This window comes from Lasioglossum baleicum, chromosome 3 (genome assembly GCF_051020765.1).
Source record: "Lasioglossum baleicum chromosome 3, iyLasBale1, whole genome shotgun sequence".
In the NCBI taxonomy this organism is placed as follows: domain Eukaryota; kingdom Metazoa; phylum Arthropoda; class Insecta; order Hymenoptera; family Halictidae; genus Lasioglossum; species Lasioglossum baleicum.
Genome location: NC_134931.1, coordinates 2,350,120 through 2,374,222, shown reverse-complemented (window position 1 = coordinate 2,374,222; position 24,103 = coordinate 2,350,120). Strand labels below are relative to the sequence as shown.

Below are 24,103 nucleotides of genomic sequence, written 5' to 3'. Positions count from 1 at the left end.
AATGTTTGCGAACTGGAAGCTGGATACGCGTCTACAATTTGCAAATAAGATGGCCCGGCTTTACTTAATTTACTTTCACAAGAATTCACTTTCTATAAATATGACTGTACGTTCTCAAAGCTTTACAATTTGTTCTGAATAAGGAGAATAAAAAATTAAATCTTTGCGAACTGGAAGCTAAATACGCGTCTACAATTTTCAATTGGAGGTCCAACAATATTGCAGTGCGTTTATAGAATACTTTAGCGAGCAAATAAAATGGCCAAGTTTCACTTAACTTATTTTCATAATGATTCACTTGCTAAAAATGTGACAGTACGTTCTTTGAGGGTCCTTTACAATTTCTGCTGAACGAGGAGACTGGAAAATTAAATGTTTGCAAAACTGGAACCCGGATACGCGTCTGCAACTTGCAATAAAATGGCTCAGAATTTTTATAAAACGGGAAATAAATTTCTATCGTGTAACGAGGTTCGATAATTGATTTTAGCCAGTGGAAGCACGTGTACGCTCTCGGGTGGTGGCTATCATTTTCGCGATGGAGACCAGTTTAACGTTGACCCAATTTGCAAATCCGCGTCCTCGCGATAAAAGTTGGTCCAAGGAACAACCACGACAAATCTCCAAAGAAGGACACATGGGACTGGTTCGCCGTCGCTGTGGACATCCTTGATTTTAGGCCGAACAATGAGCCTATCCTTCGTGGATCGTGACGAGACAGATGTTGTCACAGGCGGATCACCTTAAATTTAAATCACGATCGCCTTGCCTTGGGAAGACTCGGTTTGCCTCGACTCGACTCGATTCATAGCTCGGTTCGAATAAGGAAGATGACCGAACAGCCGATCGCGATTGGCTGGGAACAACCTCCCGTAAAAGGGCTTGTCTCGTGTCCCACTTTTCGCTCTTTTGCCGGCGTGCACGCGCGCCCGCTCCCTTCGTATGCGTACAGGACGTTTCAAAGTGGGCAATTATCCGTGGAGAGACCTCCAGTTGCGACCTTGCACGTGTACGTCATCGGCCAAAATCAAATAAATTATGTAGATACATTCGGTAATGTAGGAGATTTTTCAACATTTTTCAGCTTGAACGTGTACACCAGGCATGTCAAACACGCGGCCCGTCGACAAGTAGTTTGCGGTCCGACCATAAACTTTGAAACTGTTGATGACAATTTATAGGTTTTACACTCCAAATTCACCCTTTTGCAAGTCAATTTCACCCAACAAGAATGTTTAAAAATAATTATTTATTTATTTCGATTAAATTGTACCAACAAAAACATTCTGTAAACAGGAGCCAAGTTCTTATGGCCGTAAAAAGTTGTGAGATCAAACAGAATACGGCCAAGTTCGTTAGCTTAGAAAAATAAAAATAAAAATTAGTTAAAAAGAACGCTATTTAATTTTTAAAGAGTCACATGGAGGGCTAAATTATTCAAATTTGGCCGTTACTTTTTAAACCAATGGCCCTAAAACGTGTTAGGTAGCGGCCAAGTTTGAATAATTTAGCCCTCCATGTGACTCTTTAAAAATTAAATAGCGTTCTTTTTAACTAATTTTTATTTTTATTTTTCTAAGCTAACGAACTTGGCCGTATTCTGTTTGATCTCACAACTTTTTACGGCCATAAGAACTTGGCTCCTGTTTACAGAATGTTTTTGTTGGGATTTCATCAATTTTTGTTGAAATTTCATCAATTATCATGTAGGTATCAAAGATTAACACTCTGCCGGCGAATTAGAACCCAACTTTACCTAGATTTTTTTTGTTATAATTTTAGTGTCATTTTCTACCTTATTGTAATCTACCAGTTTGAGCTTTTTGCCACTACCTCGAATGGCGCTATACGAACGTTTGAAGAGAGCAGATGATTCTTTTCGGAATTTACACGGTTCCTTATGGGAAAAGCGGCATATTTCATTTTCTCCATACATAACCTATTTCGTTTTTTTTTAATACAACCCCTTTAAGGTGTAAAATTTTAAACTTTGATAATTATTCCTTTGAGTGTTTGTTATGGTGGACCTATGTACCAAATTTCAAGCTTGTAGGTCAATGGGAAGTACCCAAAAGGTTTTGATGATCTGTCAGTCAGTCAGTCAGTGACAAATTTAGCGATTTTTGAGGTCCTATATCTCGGAACCTACTAATGTTGGAAGATTAATGTTTTGTCAATATTGAGCCATGATAGCATTTAACAAGTGTACGAAATTACATCTCTCCTTCTGCCTCCAGTGTCGAGTTATAAGACTCTAAAAAACGTCTAAGTTGTTTCGTGTAAAAGGAGGTAGTGCTGGTGCACTACCGTGCACCTAGATTATTTAGACACACGTGAACGGTGTCAGTACTGCAAAAGAAGATTCAATACCCAATACGCTTCAATAAATATGTACTTCACTGCATATCTACACTATTCTACACACAGGTTTCGCACATTACAAAGTTAATGAATTAGTAGTTACTTTTAAATAAGTATTTGATGTATATCTTTGCAATAAATAAATTTGGATAAATGTGATCCGATTTTTTCTACAAAAACTTATTTAAAAATACTTTCTTTGTAAACGGTTGAAGCAGAAGGGTGAAATTGATTTACAGAAAGATGAAATCGACTTGCAGAAGATTTTGAAGAATCCACTGTAGAAGTTCTAACAAAATAGTATATTAACAGCCTTGATTGTTTTCAATCTCTGTACTGTTTCAAATTGCACCTACTCATTTTTGTCATAAATGCATAAAATCTAATTATGACCATAATAATTGTAAGTCTTTTTTAGACAGCGGGATTTTGAAGGATAATTTAGTAAAAATTATTGTTACAGGATTCTAGTGCGGGTGTCCCGGGAGAGACGCAGATCATTTTTGCATCCCGCAGGCAGTTTCTCGATCGAGTCAAGAAGCGCTTACACAAACAGGCGTCTTGTAAGTTACGGGTACGTGAAACCAACAGGTGACGTTCTTATCGAGGGACCGAAGGCGAGCTCTGTGAGGTCGTGTTTACAGAGTAATCAGCGGAGGCATGCATAAGATATCAAGGATTGTTTGTAAACCAGCGAATGGAATTACCGAGCTGACGAGTTCGATCAAGAGGTTTCTCTAAAAGGCAAAAAATAGGTCCGCGAAGATGCTATCGCGAGATCCGATCGATCAAGTTTCGTACCTCCGCCTGGAAGGGCGAGTTAACGCGTCAATTGCATATTTATATTGCAAAATGCTTGACCATGGGCCATAGACCTTCAACAATTATGAAATGAAAGAGTTTTTGAAAGCTTGCAGCGAGCTCGAACGACGAATTAATTCGTCAGCATTATTCAAAAGCAATCAATTCACTTTGGAATCGATTTATATCCATTGCAAGAAATTGCAACGCAATCACGCTCCAGTTGTGGATCGTCCTGTAGATTGGTCACGCTATAGTATCCGATGTCTGCGTAGGGGAATCTCGAAAAAAGCCTACGCATGCTTGGTCACGATGACGAAAGCTCGCTGCAACGTGACGACAGCCCGTAGAACGAAAACCGCGACGGGTGTGCACCGTTCGACCACTTGATTAATAATTCCAAGCACGTTCCCCGTGCAAATAACAACTTTTTTTCACCGACACGCGTCCCTATTAATAGACAAACTCCAAGAGCGGAATTTAATCGTGGGCGCCCGCGAGAAGTAGACGCCGCTAATGGATCGGCAATCTTTCCGCTTTTAGCCCTTTGCGAGCCTCACGTGCTCGCCTGGCCGACATTAAGGTTCTTTGGCGTCGTTCTTGTTCGAACATGTAATCAATGCAACACTTACTTTCGTGTTAAGAAACTTTCATACTGGGCTTACGTACGATTTATGGACTAGAACTGTGTAATTCACTCGCTCTTCCGGTGCGAGGGTTTAGGGACGAATTTAGGCTGAACAGACACGCTTTTCATTGATGAGCACGCGATTGTTCATTCTATTTAATAGGTTCATTCAAGTTTGGAAAATATTTAGTAACATGTAGAAAAGTTCGGAAATTCCAAAAATAAGTGGATTTTAAAGGGATACATGAGCCAGTTTTAGAATGTGTTCCTGTAGGAATTTTACATTGTTCGAGGGCTTGAATTATAGCTGAAAGATCGCACTTTACGATAGGCTGACTTAGGTTTACAGAGAAATACGAGGTCACATCACAAAAATTGTCAAAACCAGATCATTGGATTGAAGAAACTGACTCGATTTTAAGGGGATGATTCTAGTCGACTTTAGAATGTGTTCCCGTAGGAGTTTTTCAAGGTTCGAGGGCCGTAATTACAGCTGAAAGACCGTACTTTATCATAAGCTGACTTAGGTTTAAAGAGAAATACGAGATCACATCACAAAAATTGTCAAAACCAGATTGGTTCGAAGAAACTGACTCTATTTTAAGGGGGTGATTCGAGCCAATTTTAAAATGTGTTCGCGTAGGAATTTTTCAAGGTTCGAGGGATTAAATTATAACTGAAAGATTGCACTTTACGATAGGCTGACTTAGGTTTAAAGAGAAATACGTTGTCACATCACAAAAATTGTCAAAACCAGATTGGTCAAAACCATTGGAGTGAACAAACTGACAGGATTTTAAGGGGATGATTCTAGTCGATTTTAGAATGTGGTCCCGTAGGTTCGAGGGCCGTAATTACAACTGAAAGACCGTACTTTATCATAAGCTGACTTAGGTTTAAAGAGAAATGCGAGATCACATCACAAAAATTGTCAAAACCAGATTGGCTCGAAGAAACTGACTCGATTTTAAGGGGACGATTCGAGCCAATTTTAAAATGTGTTCGCGTAGGAATTTTTCAAGGTTCGGGGGATTAAATGATAGCTGAAAGATTGCAACTTTACGATAGGCTGACTTAGGTTTAAAGAGAAATACGAGATCACGTCACAAAAATTGTCAAAACCAGATCATTGGATCGAAGAAACTGACTCGATTTTAAGGGGATGATTCTAGTCAATGTTAGAATGTGTTCCAGTAGGAATTTTTCAAGGTTCGAGGACTTAAATTAAAGCTGGAAGATCATGCTTTGTGAAAGATCTGTTTAGCTATGTAGAAAATGGCGAGATAGCGTCGAAAATTGGGGAACAAGACGGAAGCGCGTCGGTTCGCTTCAAATTGATTTATCAATGTTTTCCCGGTACGGTGGAAACTTTTAAATAGAAAATTCACAAGAGACAGTAATTCGTTCCGAAAGATGAAGTGCTGTTTCGAGAAGGCTGGGGAACGCAGGAATTAATTTACCTCTCTCTCCGGTGGGATACGTTTCCGCGGTGCGCCGTGACGCGACCCACTTCCAAACACAGTTAACGAGATCGGAATACAAAACACGCCTTGTCGCGCGTCCGCGCCCGGTGCAAGATGCAAATTAACGTTCCCGTCCGAATTCGGGATCGAGCTCTGTTTTTCACAGCGCGGCATCGATACGGAATTCTATCTAATTATCGTCGTTACGTTTGCGGTGTGCTCCCTCCTCCGGCAGTAATAACGTTTGCTGTCGAGCACCATTGCCGGCGTCGGTCGACACCGTTCCATTCGTTTAACCGAGCACGATAAAAAAATAGTACCGGTCTGTTCAAACTTTAAAAAATCGGGTCTAGACGTCTTTTATTTTTTATGAAATTAAGTATTGAATTTAAATATTTGACAATTCAATTTAAACGATTTCATCGTTATCGCTCCGTAACGATAATCTTTTCAACATCCAGACAATTTTGTTCCTTTCAATCTTACACACATGTATAATAAATACACTGCCTATCTTAGTGCAAAATAAAAATCGTCTGCATCGATTGCAAGAAATGGAAACTAAATTGAATGTTATTTCTTCCCTTAATGATTTTAATAGAGGAGATATTATATATTGACATATCTTCAATTTTTTAAATTTTTCAACAATTTTGAAGTTCATCTTCTTCATTTTGCTATAAATGCATAAAGATCCGCAGTCTAACGATAATGCAATTTGTAATTGTACAAAGATTAAAAGAATTTAAGAACCTTTCATATATTATTTCCAACTTAGTAAGATTATTCAAGACAGAAAGAATTTTCTATACGGCTTCTGTTTCTTGCAATTAATGCAGACAATTTTTCTATTACATAAAGATTCAAAAACATTCCGACTTACCCGCAGGTGCATAACTCGCAGATGCACTGCTCCTTCAGAGGAATCTTGGAGAGGATGTCTGGCAGCTTACCAGGCTGAGCGTCATCCTCGTCGAGGGAGTCGGGCGTCTGGTCGCCTCTTTTCGGTTTTTCACCTGGCCGAGCCGGTTTTCCGAAGGTTTCCTCCGGTCGAGATGGTTTTCCAGGTGTCGATCGGTCCTCGGGCCGACTCGGCTTTCCCGCCGCTGGCCTACCCACGCTCGAGACATAATCGCGCGGCTTTTCCGGCGATTGTGGTCTGACGACGGGAGCTCTGCGAAAATTCAATGCGGCGTTCAATACGCTTAACGAGGTTTGCTTCCATTTTGCAGCCTCGTGACTTCGTTGGCAACGAGAGACGCAACGCATTAGGTAGCTCCGGCGCACGACACGCTGCGGAACCGAAATGCGCTATGCGTAAGCTAAATCGTGCGCAAAATGGAAATGTTTTTCATGCTTCGTGCATGCTGTTTTAATCTCATGGGACATCTTTAACGTTCATAAGTTTTTGGAAGCAGAAAGAAGTTTGTATTTATTGAATTGAAGAATTCTGCGATGGTTCTATGTAGACAGCGGATTGTATGCATTTGCGACAGAAATGAGAAAATGAGATTAAAAAGAATTTAAAAATACTGTTAATACAATACATCATTTTCAACTTATTAAACATGTCAAGAAAGAAAATAAATTTCTATTTCGCTCTAGTTTGTTACAATTTATGAAGAAAATTTTTATTTCGCACAAAGATCCGCTGTCTAATTAGACACGTAATTATATGTAAATCGACGACAACGTATCGACTCGTTTGTACAGTGCAAGGGGTTCAGCAAGGAAACTGTTTCGAGGATTCTCGATTTGTTCGAAGGAGAGTGTACCTTTTAGGACTGTCGTCCCGTTGAGGGGGTCGACTGGGTTTCCCAGCGGCTGGAATCGGCTTCGGTCGATCGTCTTCCCTGAGCCCAGGGATTCCACGTGGATAACCTGGCCCGTCCGGCGAAGTTTTCTGCGGAGAATCCGCCGGAGATCTGGGGACCGAGCTGGCGAACTTGTCGAACCGGGCGTCGTCAACGACATCCCGCGCTACCATACTAGTCACCTGCTCTGTGTCGATGAATTCGGTCGTTGATTTAGTGACATCTCTCTGGAAACAGAACAGCGACAGAGTTAGAACAACGTTTCCTACGCAAATCATATTTTCTATGATTAAATACATGTTATATTGTATACAATAAATACATATTAGTGTAAGAATACTGTTGTGAATGTTAAATACATGTTAATGTAAGAACAGTAATTCTTTCACTGTTCAGGGCTTCCGAATTGTAATCGGAAAAATTCTGGAACACACAGTGAACTCCATTTTTTAATATACAGTCGTTGGAACGTCACATGTTTGAAGCATTTATAGAAAACAATAGGAAAACATTTCCTTCGATTTACTACAATTATGTTTAGAAGATGAAATACAGGGTCATCCGTTTTTAAACGGCCAAACGTTAACCAGCTATAGAGGACCCCAAATGGAACAACTTTTACCCCTATCACTTTTTTTGTTTCGGCCTTGATTTCCAGATAATCGCAAAAAACCATCATTTTTTGAGTTTACATAAAATTAAATATCTCAGGACTCCGATGATGAATCTTGATGGTTTTTCCTTTGTTTAGTTTAAAATAAGTAGGTGCATCTTTTTTATTGAATAAACTTTTTTGTATGACCTTCGGATCATGATTTTTTTGGCGTAGGGCACACCGCCACTTTCCAACTTATTTCTTTCAGGCTCCACGGTGTGCCCCGCGCAAAAAAAAACATGATCCGTTGGTCATACAAAAAAGTTTATTTAATAAAAAAGATGCCCCTACTTATTTTAAACTAAACAAAGGAAAAACCATCAAGATTCATCATTGGAGTCCTGAGATATTTAATTTTATGTAAACTCAAAAAATGATGGTTTTTTGCAATTATCTGGAAATCAAGGCCGAAACAAAAAAAGTGATAGGGGTAAAAGTTGTTCCGTTTGGTGTCCTGTACAGCTGGTAAACGTTTGGCCGTTTAAAAACGGATGACCCTGTATATTTTCTCTTATACTGGATCATTTATGTTTACGACTAATTCTTTACTGTTCAAGGCTTCCAAAAAATCGGAAAATTCTGGAACACGCATCGAAGTCCCTATTTTAACATACAGTCGTTGGAACGTCAAATGTTTCAAGGGGCCATAACTGCTATAACCAAAAAGAAAACAAGTCACAGAATAACAAGTCTTTCATCGACTAAAATCGTATTGGTTACAAATAAGGATACAAATAAATAACCGAAAATTTTTCCTCTTGTTGGTAAATGTTATCGTTAAGAGAAATTCATTTCGATCACTTATAACAGTTATCAATGAGTTTCATTTATTTCGATCGCTCATAACAGTTATCAATGAGAGAAATTTATTTCGATCGCGCTCATTAACAGTTTTTCGATGAGATAAATTTATTTCGATCGCTCATAACAGTTTACAACTAGAGAAGTTCGTAATAGGTTTGTAATAGTTCGTAATAGGTTTGTAATAGTTATTATTAAATAGTACAACTTCCAAATGGTAGTCAATTAATTATTTCATAAATTTTTTATTCGTAAAATTAATTGCCACAATCAAAATTTAATGTGACAAACAAGCAGATTTTGTGCTGTTCTTATTGTCTGTTGATTCATCTTGTTGTACGAAAATGAGTAAATTACTCAATAATTAAATAAGCAAACAAAATGAATTTTCTCATGAATGATTATTATGAACAAGTGAAAACAAATTCTATCAACGATAACTGTTATGAGCGATAGAAATCAATTTCTCTCATCGATAACTGCTTTGAGCAATCGAAACAGTTTTTCTTCATCGATAACAGTTATCGAGTTACCCAATTTTTTGGACACTAATAACTGTTATTTGTAACCGAAAAGTCAAAAAATTGATATTTTTTAATCATTTTCTTCTTCGAATTTTTTTCTTTATAGTTTGTGTACATTATCTTAAATTACAATAATGATCAACTTTCTATCAATGATATTTATCGTAGAAAATTTTAGAATAACTGTTATTTTTGGTCCCTGGTTTTAAGCATTAATAGGAAGAAATTCTTTCTCAGCTTAGAAAATTTGTATTTCGCATAAAGACCCGTAGTCTACTGATGACTAGCGTTGTGCCAGGCACAATAGCGATGGCCGAGCGATTGAAATTATATTACGATTCTCGGGGTCGTGGATCTTCTCAGCAATCCCTTTACCCTCGGCCCTTTGCTCTAGTCAGAGTACGCCAGCAGCGTTAAGTAAATTTTCCCGGTAATGCTGTGTCGCACTTTGCCAATGAACTCGCTCCGCACCGTCGAGCCTCCACTGCAAAGACAATTACAGAGGATTCTGCTAATCGGAATGGTTATCACCTTGCTAATTACAGGTGCTTTCACGGCCGGTTCAAAGCACTGTTACTTGTCAAGTGGGTCGTAACGTTGCAGGGTAATGCGCGCGCCTGGTCCCCACTCTATTCTGAGCAAATGCCTATTCAATATGCCACTACCAAATGATCGGAAATTCTGAAAATAACTATACCGTGATTCAAAGCAAATGCTGCGTTGCTCTCTAAACCTGTTTGTATTTAATAGATTACTGAAAGCTTATCAAAAAAGTCTCATTCAACGAAAATATTCTGGATCAGATGAAACGTTCGAGTTTCATTGTAGATGGTTTGAGAAACGCTATAAATGTATTTACTTTCGAATCGTATTGGGAATAGCGTTGCTTCATTCACGGAGGGGGGGGGGGGGGGGTGAGTCTCTTCGTTCGTTAGCAGAAAACCGATTAATCCGCACGGATCTAGAAAATCGCACGGTTGTGTCCAGCGGATGAAAGGCACAGCGCGAAATAGCTTGCAATAACGAGCACCTTCGCTCCATGGCAGAGGTTCGCGCGATTCGAACCGTAGTTTCGCCGGGACACGCTGCAAAGCCAGCCTTTTGTCCGACTTCCGTCCGTCTCCGATGATTCCCGATTAAATCAATGCGTTCAGTCATCGTTCGGCCTGCGTCCACTGGACACAGCGATTTCACTTAAACTTTGGATTTAATGGTTGTCTCACTTTTGATCGATCAGAATTACCGAACAAGGAAGGACACATTTTTGTTGAGTGCAAAAGTTCGTGCCCGATTGCGAATTAAAGTACAACGAGGGAATCGGCCACGAGTTTTTCCACAAAAACCCACCAATCCAATTTATTTTAGAATTTTTTAAATTGCTTCTAGCCTTAATGCCGTACACGAAAAGTTGCCGAATGGAAAACTTCTAGATTAATTTCTTTTTAATTTTGACTTGGACCACTTTCATAATTGCGTGGCACATATGTAAGCAGAATGAGGATTAAATTATCGATTCATCGATTTCCCGCAAAATCCACTCACAATTTCAATGACCGAAAATAATGAAAAGCCCTCGACGATAACCGAATAAACACAGAGACGAGAGGGAAAGAGTGATTGCCGAGTGAATCTCGATGCGAAATGCTCGTGACGAGCTAACTCGTTTTCACCGGCAGGTTAACAGGTTAATGCGCTTGTGTATCAACGAGGAAATTAATTTTCGCGGGTGGAAAGGGTGAAAAAGCGGGCCAGGGAACCGCGGTAATCGAAGTCTAATAGGCTACTTCGGGTTTTGCCAGCGCCCGAGACCGGTTATTGGCTGGTTCGGTTCCTCCCTTGTTAATTATCGGGTGGCAGACGTGCAACGAACACGCCGTTTATCCTAGATTGAAAAATCAACGACAGCGCTTCAAGAGGGTAGGGCGTTTACCGATTTCGACCATGCTACTTGAAAATCTTTATTCGACTGACTTCATAGGGCCTTATTCTACAGGGTGTCCCAGAAAAAGAACGGCAAGATACTCGGGGTGATTGTAAGCACCCTTTCCCTTTGCCAATTCATGCCAGATAGCCTTGTTTTCGAGTCATTAACGAAAAACATGGACCAATCGGAACGGCTACAAGTTCCGCTGAGCGTGGTGCTGCCATTGGCCGAGTCGGAAGCCGTCCGCTGTAGCCGCGCTCCGATTGGTCCGTGTTTCTCGTTAATAACTCGGAAACAAAGCGTTCTGGCGCGAATTAGCAAAGGAAAACTACTTTTAGATCACTCGTGATTCGATCACGTTCATAATTCACAATTTTGTATTGATGTGGTAAATATAAAAAGATTAAACCGACTTTTCGAAAAAACGCACTAAAAAGTATGAAATAATTTCCATTTTATTTATGTGAATACACACGAACTGAAATACAATACAATCTTTTCGGAGGCGGCGAAAAAATTAAAAATTTTCCAAATGACAGATGTTGCTGATTATGATTTAATTGGAATATGATGGACTTGGAAATCAGTAGGTGGGAAGAGAAGATACATTAATATTGGAAAGCATGTAGAAGAATTGAACGATTTTCGAAAATTCCAGTGTCGAAAATTTTCAATTTTGCACCGCCTGCGAAAAAATTGTATTGTATTTATATAAGTTCGTGTGTATTCACATAAATTAAATGGAAATTATTTCATACTTTTTAGTGCGTTTTTTCGAAGTCGGTTTGATTTTTTTTTTATAAAATTTGCTTATTTCACACTTTTTAGAGGAACGAGCAAAACTTGTAGAACACCGTAGGATGGTTTTTCGGTCTTATTGGTTATTAGCAATAAAAACCGCAAAATTTGTTTTCAAGGGACCAATCGCGGAAGACATACCCTACAAAATGCAGAAGGTTTCGTCCTGATTGGTCCATCGATCTCGGAGTAATCGGTGAAATAATTCATTTTTCGCAAATAAAATCGTAAGGAATAAAAAAATACAAAATTTCTTTTCTCGGGACCACCCCGGGGACATACTCTACAAGATGCAAAAGATTTCGTTCCGATTGGTCCTCCATCTCGGCGTAATCGGTGAACATACATAGAAAAAAAAGCGAAAAAAGCACATACAGATCGAATTGAGTAACTTCCTCCTTTTTCAAAGTCGGTTAAAAATATACAGGTTATGTCTGTGTGTTATGCTCTCCGCCAATCAGAACCGATCACGAAAATCACGAATCATTGTTAGAGATCACCGTGATTAGGAGCGAACGTGATCGAATCACGAGTGATCTGAACGTAGCAGTTCACGAGATCCCTAATCACTACTTAGGACTACCTCAAGAACCACCCCTTTCTTTTCCAACACTAATTCTGGAACACCCTGTATTAGCAGCGATAAGGGTCTCGCGGCGACTACCGATCCGGCCCGCGCTTTGACGCCCGATCTGGCCAGCAGCGCTCACAGTGCTTAGCTAAACGGAATGCGGGGTAACGCGAGATCGGCGCAGATGGCGACTATGCACACGCTTCCACCCAGTGTGCACACGCCTGCACATAGTATCGCATAACCCGGAGCCACTTCTCTCCGAGGATTCTGTTTCGTCGTCGAAAGCCGTCAAACGCATCCTCGCGTGAACGAACCTGGTTTTAACCATGGGAGGTTGACCTGTCCACTGTTAATTCTCTGGCGGTCGGACAAGAGAGTATTCTGCTCCAAATAATACAAATCGTCATTGTCGAACGAGAAAGAACGTTTCTACATTCGTATTTTGTAAATTTGGTCGGACGAAACAGATGTACTGTCGACTCTCATGTCCAAACGCTATAAATGTACTTTTCTACATAAATAATAATTGTGCTTATTGATTCCAAGTCAAGATTCCGATGAAAAAAGAATATGATGAGCGAATCGAAATGTTTTCAGAGTTTAAAGCGAAGCTGTCGTCCACGAAGCTCGGATTAGTAGAGCGGTTCTCCCTCGTGTCTGCTCCGCCATCGCCGTCGACTTCCGTCATTTTCTGCAAATGAATTTCCAGGTCGAGGAAACGAGCTCCGCGGCGACGACGTTCTTTCTTCGCCCCTTTGTTTCCGGTCAGCGCCACCGTCGATCAGTATCAACGTGATATTTTTCACCAGTTCATCGAATCGGCGAACGCCGCTATTCAGTCAGGTTTAAAAAATGTTCTGATAGCATCCGTCGAAATTCCAATTTTCCGGCAGCCAGATAAATTATCAGCTGTTTAAATCCGATATGAAGATCAGCAAAGGTAGGAAATAGTGTGAAAGATAGGAGACCGCGGATCTTTATGCAAAATAAAAATATTCTGCGTTGATTGCGGCAAGCAGGAACAAAATAAAAATTCATTTCATCCCTTAACGGCTTTGTTACATTAAAAACAACATCAATAAAATCCTTAGTCTAGTAACGACTGTCACGAGGTAGTCAAAGGCATTCAATTTGCAAAGATTAAGCTTGTAACATTCGTTTGATGGCACTCGTCGCGGATAATCGAGACACTAATACGATTCATTGATATCGAGTCGACGCAAAGGGGTAGTCAGCGGGTATAATCAGTTCTAGGATAAGTTGGCAATGCCGGCTCGCCTTCGCAGGTGTTCTATCATTATTCAGAAGCGGAGAGGCTATGCATCCCGTATCGATTTCCGGGTTGCGCTCGCCGAAATTGCCCGTTGAATTATTTAAGCGTCTCGATCGGGCGAAATTCATGGAAATGGCCGCGTTTTTTTCGGCGACCTGTGCGTCTGGAGGGTACTCGAGGCCGAAAACTGTTGGAAATCAGGAAATGATTAAACACTCTTCCGATAGATAATCCAATACATACTCTTTGAATTTCAATCACGATAAACACAAAATATCGAATGATAATACCGTGTTAAAAATATTTGGAGAATGTGCTATAGGATAGCCAGGGCCGGCGCGAGGCAGGTTCAGCGCGTTCACCGGAACCCGGCCTCGCGTTTTAAAAGGCCCCCGCGGTCTACGAAAACTCATCAAACATTTTCCAGGACCCTCTGTATAGTAGACTGAATATTCGGGTGTGTGTGGAAAATGCACTCGCATAATCCACTAATCGATGACAACTTGCTGCACACTGACATGAGTGCAAGATTTTCTCTCCCGTCTTTGCATTGAAATATTTCGTTGCAGCGTGTTGCAGACGTTGACATGTCTGCAACCCGGGTGCAGAGGACATTAGGTGTTAAGAAAATTACCCAATTAGAAAACACCGATTTTGAATTTTAAGATGCAAGACATTCTTTTAGTAGCGATGATTCAGTTTGAAGGCGTGACAAAAATCATCAAAGTTCAGTGTAACTCCATAAAGTCCTTATATCCTGGGAACTATTTCAGATAAAAAAGTCCAAACGCTTTCAAAGAAATGTATATACTTTTTACGAGAAATGAAATTATATCAATAGTTTTTTGCGGAAGTCATATATTACAGATTTTGTACTTGCATTGAATTTTTTGCCCCTTGAAAGCGAATTATAGATGCGAAAAAATATGACTTGCATTTCTTTAATGTACCAATATTCTATAAGTATCTCAGTAAAATCGGTATCTTCAAGTTGGCGTTACAAATAATGTTAACTACTCCAGTAGCCGTGGCTTCAGCTGAACATAGTTTCTCGCGGTTGAAACTAATAAAAAGTTATCTTCGATCATCAATAAACCAAGACCGATTTACGATTTAGATAAGACCGATCTCTGGCTACTCTGTCAATAGAAAGCGAAGTAGCAAACTCAATCAATTTTGATAACGTAATCAAAGATTTTGCGGCGGAAAAAGCGAGAAAAATTATGTAATATTTATCTTACAAAAAATATATGTAACATCCGTTGTACTTATAACAAATAATTCTTTATTGTGAAATTTAAGCATAGGATTTGAATGTGCATTCTGGCCCCGTGCATTTTTTGAACCGGGCCCCGCAAAAGGTCACGCCAGCCCTAAGGATAGCAGAACTCGAAGAGTTGGAAAGAGAATTTGTTGTAGCTTGTAATGACTCTTGAAAGGCTACTCGCGAAAGCGTTAATTAGGCAAAGGGTCGGTATATTTTTAATCCTCGTGAAAATTCGAAGAGCATGCTCAACAAACAAACGAACAAACTGCGAATTTTCATGCAAAACAAAAATGCCCGAATCCGTGAGCTGAAACTGATGCAATATTTTTCAATTTTCTATATAGCTTTACCTATGAATTTGTAAAACAACCAATTTGGGGGAGGAGTCATTTAGCTCGCCCACCGACAATAACTACCAATGTAGAAGCAATGCTCGTTTCCGGGTCGGTTCGAACGTATGTCGCGAGCGATGCCGTTCGCGGAAAAACCGCAAAAATTGCCGTTCGCGATAATTGCTGTTCGGCAGAGCCCGGAAGACTGGGAATATTGAGCCCGCGGACATTGTTACCTGCGCAACAACGCAAAGGTTAATTACGGCGCCGTTTGTCGCGCGACAATCAGCCCCGCGCTTTGAAATAGTTGCACGCAGTTTTTGGTTCGTTAACGTCGATCATTATATTTCACGAGCACGCTCGGCCCTCGGCTTAGCGTTCTAATTCGATAAAGAGCCCGGTGGCGTTCGCTATAGCGCCGTCAAAGCGGACGTTCCCGCTGTCTTCCGTGTAAATAGTCGACAGGGGGACCGGTCATTCCACGCTCGATAGAGACGTTGACGCTCTATCGACTTTAGCCCTTTGGTGGCTCGTTCAACCGGGAGGTTTGCCCAATTGTTTACCAAATCACAGATATTCAACTCTCTTGTCGCTCGATCCAGCGAAAAATCGCGAATTTCTTTCTCGGCGCTGATCAGCGGAAATTTGTTTGTTGGACTTTGAACAATCGAACAATGCGTTTTAAGAATTCCTCCGGTTGTTTAACTGCTCTTTAGGAACAAATGTAGGAATTTTTTTCGGAGAGCGCAACAACCGCACACACTTAAATATTTTATATATCTTTCTATGCACCTTTGACATTGCAAAAATATTTTTAAAACCTGACACAAATGTTCTCTGAACATTCTATAAATTTTTTAACGTAATCGTTCTTCCGACGCAGGCTATAGACCGATATATGTATAGACCGATTATAGCTGTGTCCCTCCATTTCCCTCTAAAAGTTCGCATCAGGCTGTCGTTTTCTTATTATTTTTTAAGTTGAGTACATCGTTGAACAATCGTAGTTAGACAGCGCAGTCTATCGAGGGTGGAACGATTCGAGAGGCTCGAATTGCGCAGCCGAAATGCAAGGAGCACGAAGGTAACGCGATTATCTGCGTCCGCGTTGCACGCCGAGCGAGTGAGCGTGTGTCCGATGTTTGCACACGCTGTACACAATCGAAAAACGGCACTCTTTGCCTCGACTTTTAACCAGGACGAGCGCGTCACGCGAGAATCGACGTTCCATATACACTCGCGGGGACGACACCTCCCGTCTGAAATTCAACGCAGCTGCACGAGAACATTGCAAATTCTCTAGAACAGCGAGAGAGCCAAAGGATCCCCCAAGAAAATCGAGGTCCTTCAACCGATTCTTAGTCCCTTTTGCAATCAAATGGCAACTAAAGGACTAAAGGAAAGCAACTAAAGGAAACATATCCATGCTATAGATCAATGCAGCTTTCACAGCAAGAAATTTCGCAGATTTTGTGCAACAGTTCGTTCACTCCTCACTTGAGGGAACTCGCGTGTCGCAAATTTCGTTATTACGCGAACGCTTATATCAAAATGGAAATTCGAAAGTGACACCGAACGGCGACGATAAATAAAAATGTCCACGGAATTGGGAGCGTGGAGCGGAGCTAATTAAAGACGCACGGGGAATCCAATTCCGATCGTTTCGTTAATTGGACCGGGGAGAAAATAGAAGTCACAGGTGAGCCCGTTGAATTTCGCACCCAATAGTAAATACATACCTGTTGAATTCGGATCCCATTGAAATCACCGACACTGTTGTCACCGACAACATTCCATCGATTCGAAATTTGAGCGACAACGACTTTAACCGACAGCACTTTTCATCGTCAACAGCTTTCTAGCCGACGACAGTGTTAACCGGTAATTCTTCTTGTGACGATTCATACATGATTCATACATATATGTATATGTATGTGCATTAAAATTTTCATTATTTTTATTTGCATTAAATTGATTAATGTATGTATTCCTTTCTGCAGTATTTTGAAAATAATAGATTGCATGCTCGATTGCATTATTTTCTGATAAATCTATCCTACTGTAACAAACTGTAAAATCAATGAGACCGATGGCGGTATTAACAGATAATTTTTCTTGTGACGATTCATATATCTACTATGTACATTAAAATTTTCATTATTTTTATCTGCGTTAAATTGATTAATGTATGTATTACCTTTTCCATTAGTTTGAAAATAATAGATTGTATGCTCGATTGAATTGAATCTATCCTACTATAGCATACTGTAAAATCAATGAGACCGACTAGACTGTGTAGTATACTCCTACTGAGGAATATTATACGGCTAATGTTGTCGGTTGAAGTTATTGTCGATGGAGACTGTTGTCAATGAAACCTGTTGTTGGTCAAATCTGGGGTCCGGTCGGTGGAAACAGTGTTGGTGATTCCAATGGGACCCGTTCAACTCACCCCCTCCCCTCCCCGGCTAGAAGTGGAATTAATATCCGGGGCGGGGAGCGTCCGGTGGTAGAACGCACTTCGAGGTATTTCATCAATCACGAAAAGAATGTCCCCCTGCTAGCACCAATCAGGACCGACGTTGGAATGCGTCAAAATATTCCATTGGACCATCCGTAAAAAATCAAAATAAACTTCTCAGCACATCATCTGCTATCGACCTTTAATTCCTGTGATCACCTTCTCGATATTCCTATGTATCTAAAACTGTACATCTCATTCCTCAGGTTGCAAATATACAATTTGAATATGTGCCCATAATTATGAAAATTCATGTAATGTCATGTAATTGCATTTTTTTGCATGACCTTCGGATCATGGTTTTTTTGGCGTGGGGCACATCGTTACTTTCCAACTTATTTCTTTCAGGCTCCACGGTGTGCCCCACGCCAAAAAAATCATGATCCGAAGGTCATACAAAAAGTTTATTCAATAAAAAAGATGCACCTACTTATTTTAAACTAAACAAAGGAAAAACCATCAAGATTCATCATTGGAGTCCCGAGATATTTAATTTTATGTAAACTGAAAAAATGATGGTTTTTTGCAATTATCTGGAAATCAAGGCCGAAACAAAAAACGTGATAGGGGTAAAAGTTGTTCCATTTGGGGTCCTCTACAGCTGGTTAACGTTTGGCCGTTTAAAAACGGTTGACCCTGTATATAGCCGTCATACAGAATTTGAACCAGTAATGGAAAATCATGCAATCAGAATTAGTTAGGATTAGGTGCTGGTGGGGGGGGGGGGGTATGCGTCAGGCCGGCCCGACCACGCTTGACATATGTCAATGTGAAGGTCATCCGAGATGGCTCCCCTCAAAGCTACATTTACCGTTACAAATAAGGATTATAAGTAACCGAAAATTTTTTCTCTTATTGGTAAATGTTATCGTTGAGAGAAATTCATTTCGATCACTTATAACAATTATCGATGAAGGAAATTTGTAATAGTTATTACTAAATAGTACAACTTTCAAATGGTAGACAATCAATATTATTTCATAAATTTTTTACTTGTCAAATTCATTGCCACAATCAAAATTTAATGTGACAAACAAACAGATTTTGTGTTGTTCTTATGGTCTGTTGATTCGTCTTGTTGTACGAAACCTTCTCAATAAATTTCACAGGCTTGCTCCATCCGAAAAAGAGTACACAACTCAATAATTAAATAACCAACCGAAATGGATTTTCCCATCAATAATTATTATGAACAAGTGAAAAGAAATTCGATCATCGATAACTGTTATGAGCGATCTAAAGTCCTCGACAAAATAATAAGACACCTGGCATATTTTTAATTTTCTTATATTTAAAGGTAGGAAATGTACACTCCGTTGTGTATCCTGTATATTACATACTATTTCCAAAGTAAACATGTAAAATCTTAGGATTGTATCGCGTACCACAGCAAAATTAGAGAAAGATATGTGAACACGGACTGACATTGCTTCGACAAAAGTATAAGACACTAACAGAAATATGTTTGATTGAGCAAATAAAACTGCAAAATTACTACTTTGTGATACCTCCTTTGAATTGAATTACGTCTAGTAATCGTTTTCGGATAGTTTTATATAACTTTTTGATTCGTTTTTGTTCTAAACGTGTCCAATTGTGATTTATACTTTCTTTTAGTTCATTTACGTTATTATATTGTCTCCCATTCGCGTAGAATCGTCTTGACAAATCTCCCCACACATTTTCTATAATATTTAAATCGGGAGAACGAGCGGGCCATTCCAAAATATTAATATTTTTTGAAGAAAAGAATGTTTCACAAATTTTGCAGTATGGATTACTGCATTATCCTGTTGAAAAATATAGTGACAGCGCGTGATACGAGCTGCAGGCTTGTTCAATATATTTATTAGTATTCATCCGACCTGATAAAAAGTTTATTTCTGTTTTTCCATAGCAACCAATAGCGGCCCATATCATAACACTGCCACCATCCATTTGACGGCAACATAAATGGAGTTCTTCCTTTCTGCAATCATGAAAGTAGTAGGCCCAGCCGTCAGGGCCATCTAGATTGAATTTTTTCTCGACACTACTAATGACTTTTTTCCAGTTTTTCATTCAGTGGACTTGTACACAAGCGAACTTTAGTCGTGCTGCTTTGTGTTTCTCCATTAAGGCTGGCCGTTGTTTTAATTTCTTCCGTTTAATGTGTTTGCTTCCTTGTAAAATGCGATGTACATTTATTAAATTTTTTTTCACACCTGCTTCTTCGGCTATTTGTCTTGTTGTGTCCTTAAAATTCGACGCAACACGCAAAATTGCACGTTTATCACGTTCGGAAGTAACGCTATGTCTTCCACTTCCTTCCGTTTCTCTATAAGCACTTGGATTTTTTAACATATTATATATCGCGCACCTACTTCTGTTTAATAATTTCGCAATTTTATTAATACTGTACTCTTCCGTGCGCAACAGAACGAATCGATCGACCTCACTTTTATCTAACTGCTTTCCCCGACCTATTATTTATTTTTCATTCTGATAAATGTACTTATAATGTAAGAAAATCACATGATTGGAAAATAAGCCAAATGTCTTATACTTTTGTCGAAGCAATGTCAGTCCGAGTTCACATATCTTTCTCTAATTTTGCTATGGTATGCGATACAATCCTAAGATTTTGCGTTACTTTGGAAATAGTATATAATATTCAGGATATATATATATATATATGTATATATATATATATATCCACACATATATATATATATATATATATATATATATATATATATATATATAACGGAGTGTACACTTTCCACCTTTAAATATAAGAAATTTAAAAATATGCTAGGTGTCTTATTATTTTGTCGAGGACTGTAAATAAATTTCCCTCATCGATAACTGTTATGAGCGATAGAAATAAACTCTCATTGATAAATGTTATGAGTGATCGAAATGAACTTCTCTCATCGATAACTGCTGTGAGCAATCGAAACAGTTTTTCTTCATCGATAACAATAATCGAGAATCCAATTTTTTGGATACTAACTGTTATTTGTAACCAAAAAGTATAAAAATCGATATTTTTTAATCATTTTGTTGTTCGAATTTTTTTCTTTATATTTTGTGTATATTATCTTAAATTACAATAATGATCAACTTTTTATTAATGATTTTTAACGTAGATAATTTTAGAATAACTTATTTTTGGTCCCTGGAAATAACTGATAAACTCATTTTGTTTTAATTTTCACTTAGACCACTTTCATAATTATGGGCACATATGTACCTCACCATTATGTAACAATTTATCTACCGGGAGCCTATTAATAGGATTTTCGATAATTATGCTGTACTAAAAGGAAGCTTAATAATAATCATCTTGTACGTAATAATTCCAAACGGCAACGTTTGTGTAATTTCGCGAAATATTCGCCGCATTGTTGAACACAAGTTTGGAGAATGTCACGAATGTTTTCAGCTACATATGAGGTAATATTGGCGATTAGCAAATTACGCGACTGCGAAGCGCTCTGCACCGCAATGACGTCGATAGCGTCCGCGCGCGACAATTCGCGTTTCCACCGCGACAGCAAAGCGATCGAGAGATCGAAGGTATGCGATTTAGATCGAGCGAAACGATCGCGTGACGATACACACGGTGTACAAGAGCGAGTGAAACGACCGGTGACCGGTGTTTACGTCCGATCACGTTGGCTCTCATAAATTTTGCAATTATGACTGTTGTCGTTCGGCACTATCAACGCGAGCAAGGTTACAAGAAACGATGCGATTGCGGAGGTCGCTCTACAAACCCGGCAGTCGATAATTGGACTATCGCTCATTATGACACTGTTAGATCAACTTTAATCTGGCGAAATTGGTGCGTTCTCGGTGTTCGGCTCGCTTTGGTCATTTTTCGAGCGTGTTTACGCTCTAGTGTCGCGGTACTAAACTGTGGCTTGTTCGGAGGAGACTGTTGAACGATCTTACGTAACAATTAATTGCATAATCATCGCTCTTAATGTGCGAGGATCTTCGAAGTTAAGTTTTAATTACCAGTATATAGTACTTACAATCTCAGAACTTTAAAAGCACTTCAAGCATGAACAAAAGTGTCGACGACACTAGCAAATGTCTATTTTGTATTAAATTAGTTATTTTATTGAATAGAAATTTATTTATATTGGAGTCATATAAAATTCAGAGTAACTGCTTTATAAATTGATTGTTCTTCGAGCTGTTTGAGGAACAAAAATGTTGGAAAATTATTTAACCATAAGCTGCATCGGAGACCGTAATATTCACCTCGTGTGCCGTTCGAATTTCGAATACGAATAATAATGCGCGGCGAGGGAAAAGCTGGGAGCGTGTCGGCGACGATCGCGACGATATAATGGGTTAAGTAAAGCCAATCGGAGATCGTGCCGAGAAATCCGATTGGTCGAGCGCCGAACGAACTGCCAGAGAACGGTGACATCACTTCCAAACTTGGTCACTGTCGTATGCAGCGTTTCCTTGTATCGATTAATGTCTGGCCGATATTGTTCCAACAATCGCAATGTCTATACGGTCGTTTTAGCACGACTATAATTTCCAAGATAATGATTATCGTGGCTTGAAAAAACCTGAGTATACGCTTCGAATGTTGGTTAACAAACGTGCCGAGTTTCGAATTCTGACGTCGAGTGGTTTTCTTTTGAAGAATTTCCGAAATCCAGATCAGCCATTTAGCGACACGAAATGACAAAGCTGGCGAAGCAGGTGTCGCGACAATGCTACTCTAAAAGTCACGGAAGCGGAAAACCCGTCGCGTCGCGAGCGAACCGGGTCAAAGGTTGTCGCGCGTATTAAACGCAGGTTGATCGCGAGATTGGAGACGGTGCACGTGAGACTCGCTCGGTCTACAGTGTGTTCCTGAATTCGAAAATGCGGCGAGCAGCTGCAGAAAAATTTAACATAGCATTATCACAATGAAGATGAAATTTGTTTCTCGATCGAAATTTAAATATATGAATTTATAATTTCGGCGCCAGGTTCGATCGATTATAGAGAGACAGCAAATGTGCAATTATTTAAACATGTATCTCGAAATAATATTTTTATATATAAATATTATAATATTTTCGCCAAATTATAATTGTCTTGCATTATTTTCAGACGCAATAAATGTTCTGTGTGAAAATGATCCAAGAGATACATATTTAAATAATTGCACATTTGCTGTCTCTTTATAGTTGATCGAACCTGGCGCCCCGAAATCATAAATTCATATATATATTATCACAATGATTCGTAATCCCAAAAATCGTCCGCAAAATCAAAAGAATTTTATCAATGAACTGTGGTTACTCCTTCTACATATCTCTCGTATCCTAATCCAATTTAATTTGTCGACTATACCACGATAAGAATTAATTCATTAGGCTTGCTCAGAAGAATGGTGGCACAATGTACGATGTATTTAACCAAATCATACCTCTGAAACCGATCGAGTAAAGAAAAACGGACTTTGACCGAATCGAACGCCACGTAATTATTGTGCGAATATTTTCCTGTGACCTACGACAGTTCCGAAAAGATTGATCCACTTCGAGTTAAGAAACACACACTGTAGACCGCTCGGCTCGTAGCAGGGGTAGCTCGATGAGATCACTGCCGAACTTGGCAGCGCTCCGCGCAATTATTGTCGCTTTACGTACTCTCGATTGAAGTCGATTGCAGGTGATTGCTGTTGCGTGCACACGGCACACGACCAGTCTGAAGAACTCGATGATTGGCGTGAATCGCCACAGAAAAGAGACACTCGCGCCCATCTCGCGTCGCAACCCTTATTATCCCCGTACACAAGCCTTCTAATGACTATTCGCTCCGATCCGAAATCATCGGTGCTCACGAATCGCGTTTGTGTGTACGATACGCGCACGCGATCGAGCAAGGAAATCATTATACGACCGAAACATTGTAACAATCTTGGTAAACAGAGAGATATTTACCGTGCCATAGGAGAGCCAACAGGAAATCGCGTTGATCTAAACGAGTCTACGACCGTGACTTTATTTCATCACTAGACAATAAAGGCACGGAACAGGTAGTGGGGGAATCGATCAATGACTTTCTCCGCGAAAATACTTCAATTAACACGTGGACTGCCACATCTATCTATCTATGTATATGTATACCTGTATACAGGGTGTCCCAAAATTCGTGAAAATCCCGAAAGGGGGTGGTTCCTGAGACCATTTCAAGCGACATTTTCCTTTGCAAAAATGTTATCCGCGGCTTTGTTTAGGAGTTATTAACGAAAAACACGGACCAATCAGAGCGCGATCTAGACGCGAGTTGCCACAGTCGGCCAATAAACATTTGGCGCGCTGAGCCTCCACATGCTATTTTTTTATTAGTCCTTAGTGTCAATATG

The 24,103-nt window shown here is 39.6% G+C and overlaps 1 protein-coding gene across 3 annotated transcripts in view; it reads right to left on the bottom strand.

Annotated features, from left to right (window-relative positions):
- Nucleotides 1–24,103, bottom strand: part of Sdb (SAXO downstream of blistered) — a 54,619-nt gene that overhangs the window by 20,560 nt on the left and 9,956 nt on the right. For all 3 annotated transcript variants that reach the window (XM_076420001.1, XM_076420003.1, XM_076420002.1), the window contains exons 2-3: nucleotides 7,029–7,294; nucleotides 6,137–6,427 (exon numbers count right to left, since the gene is read on the bottom strand). In XM_076420001.1, the coding sequence (XP_076276116.1) occupies nucleotides 6,137–6,427; nucleotides 7,029–7,294 (557 nt within the window). The remainder of the gene's footprint in view (nucleotides 1–6,136; nucleotides 6,428–7,028; nucleotides 7,295–24,103) is intronic.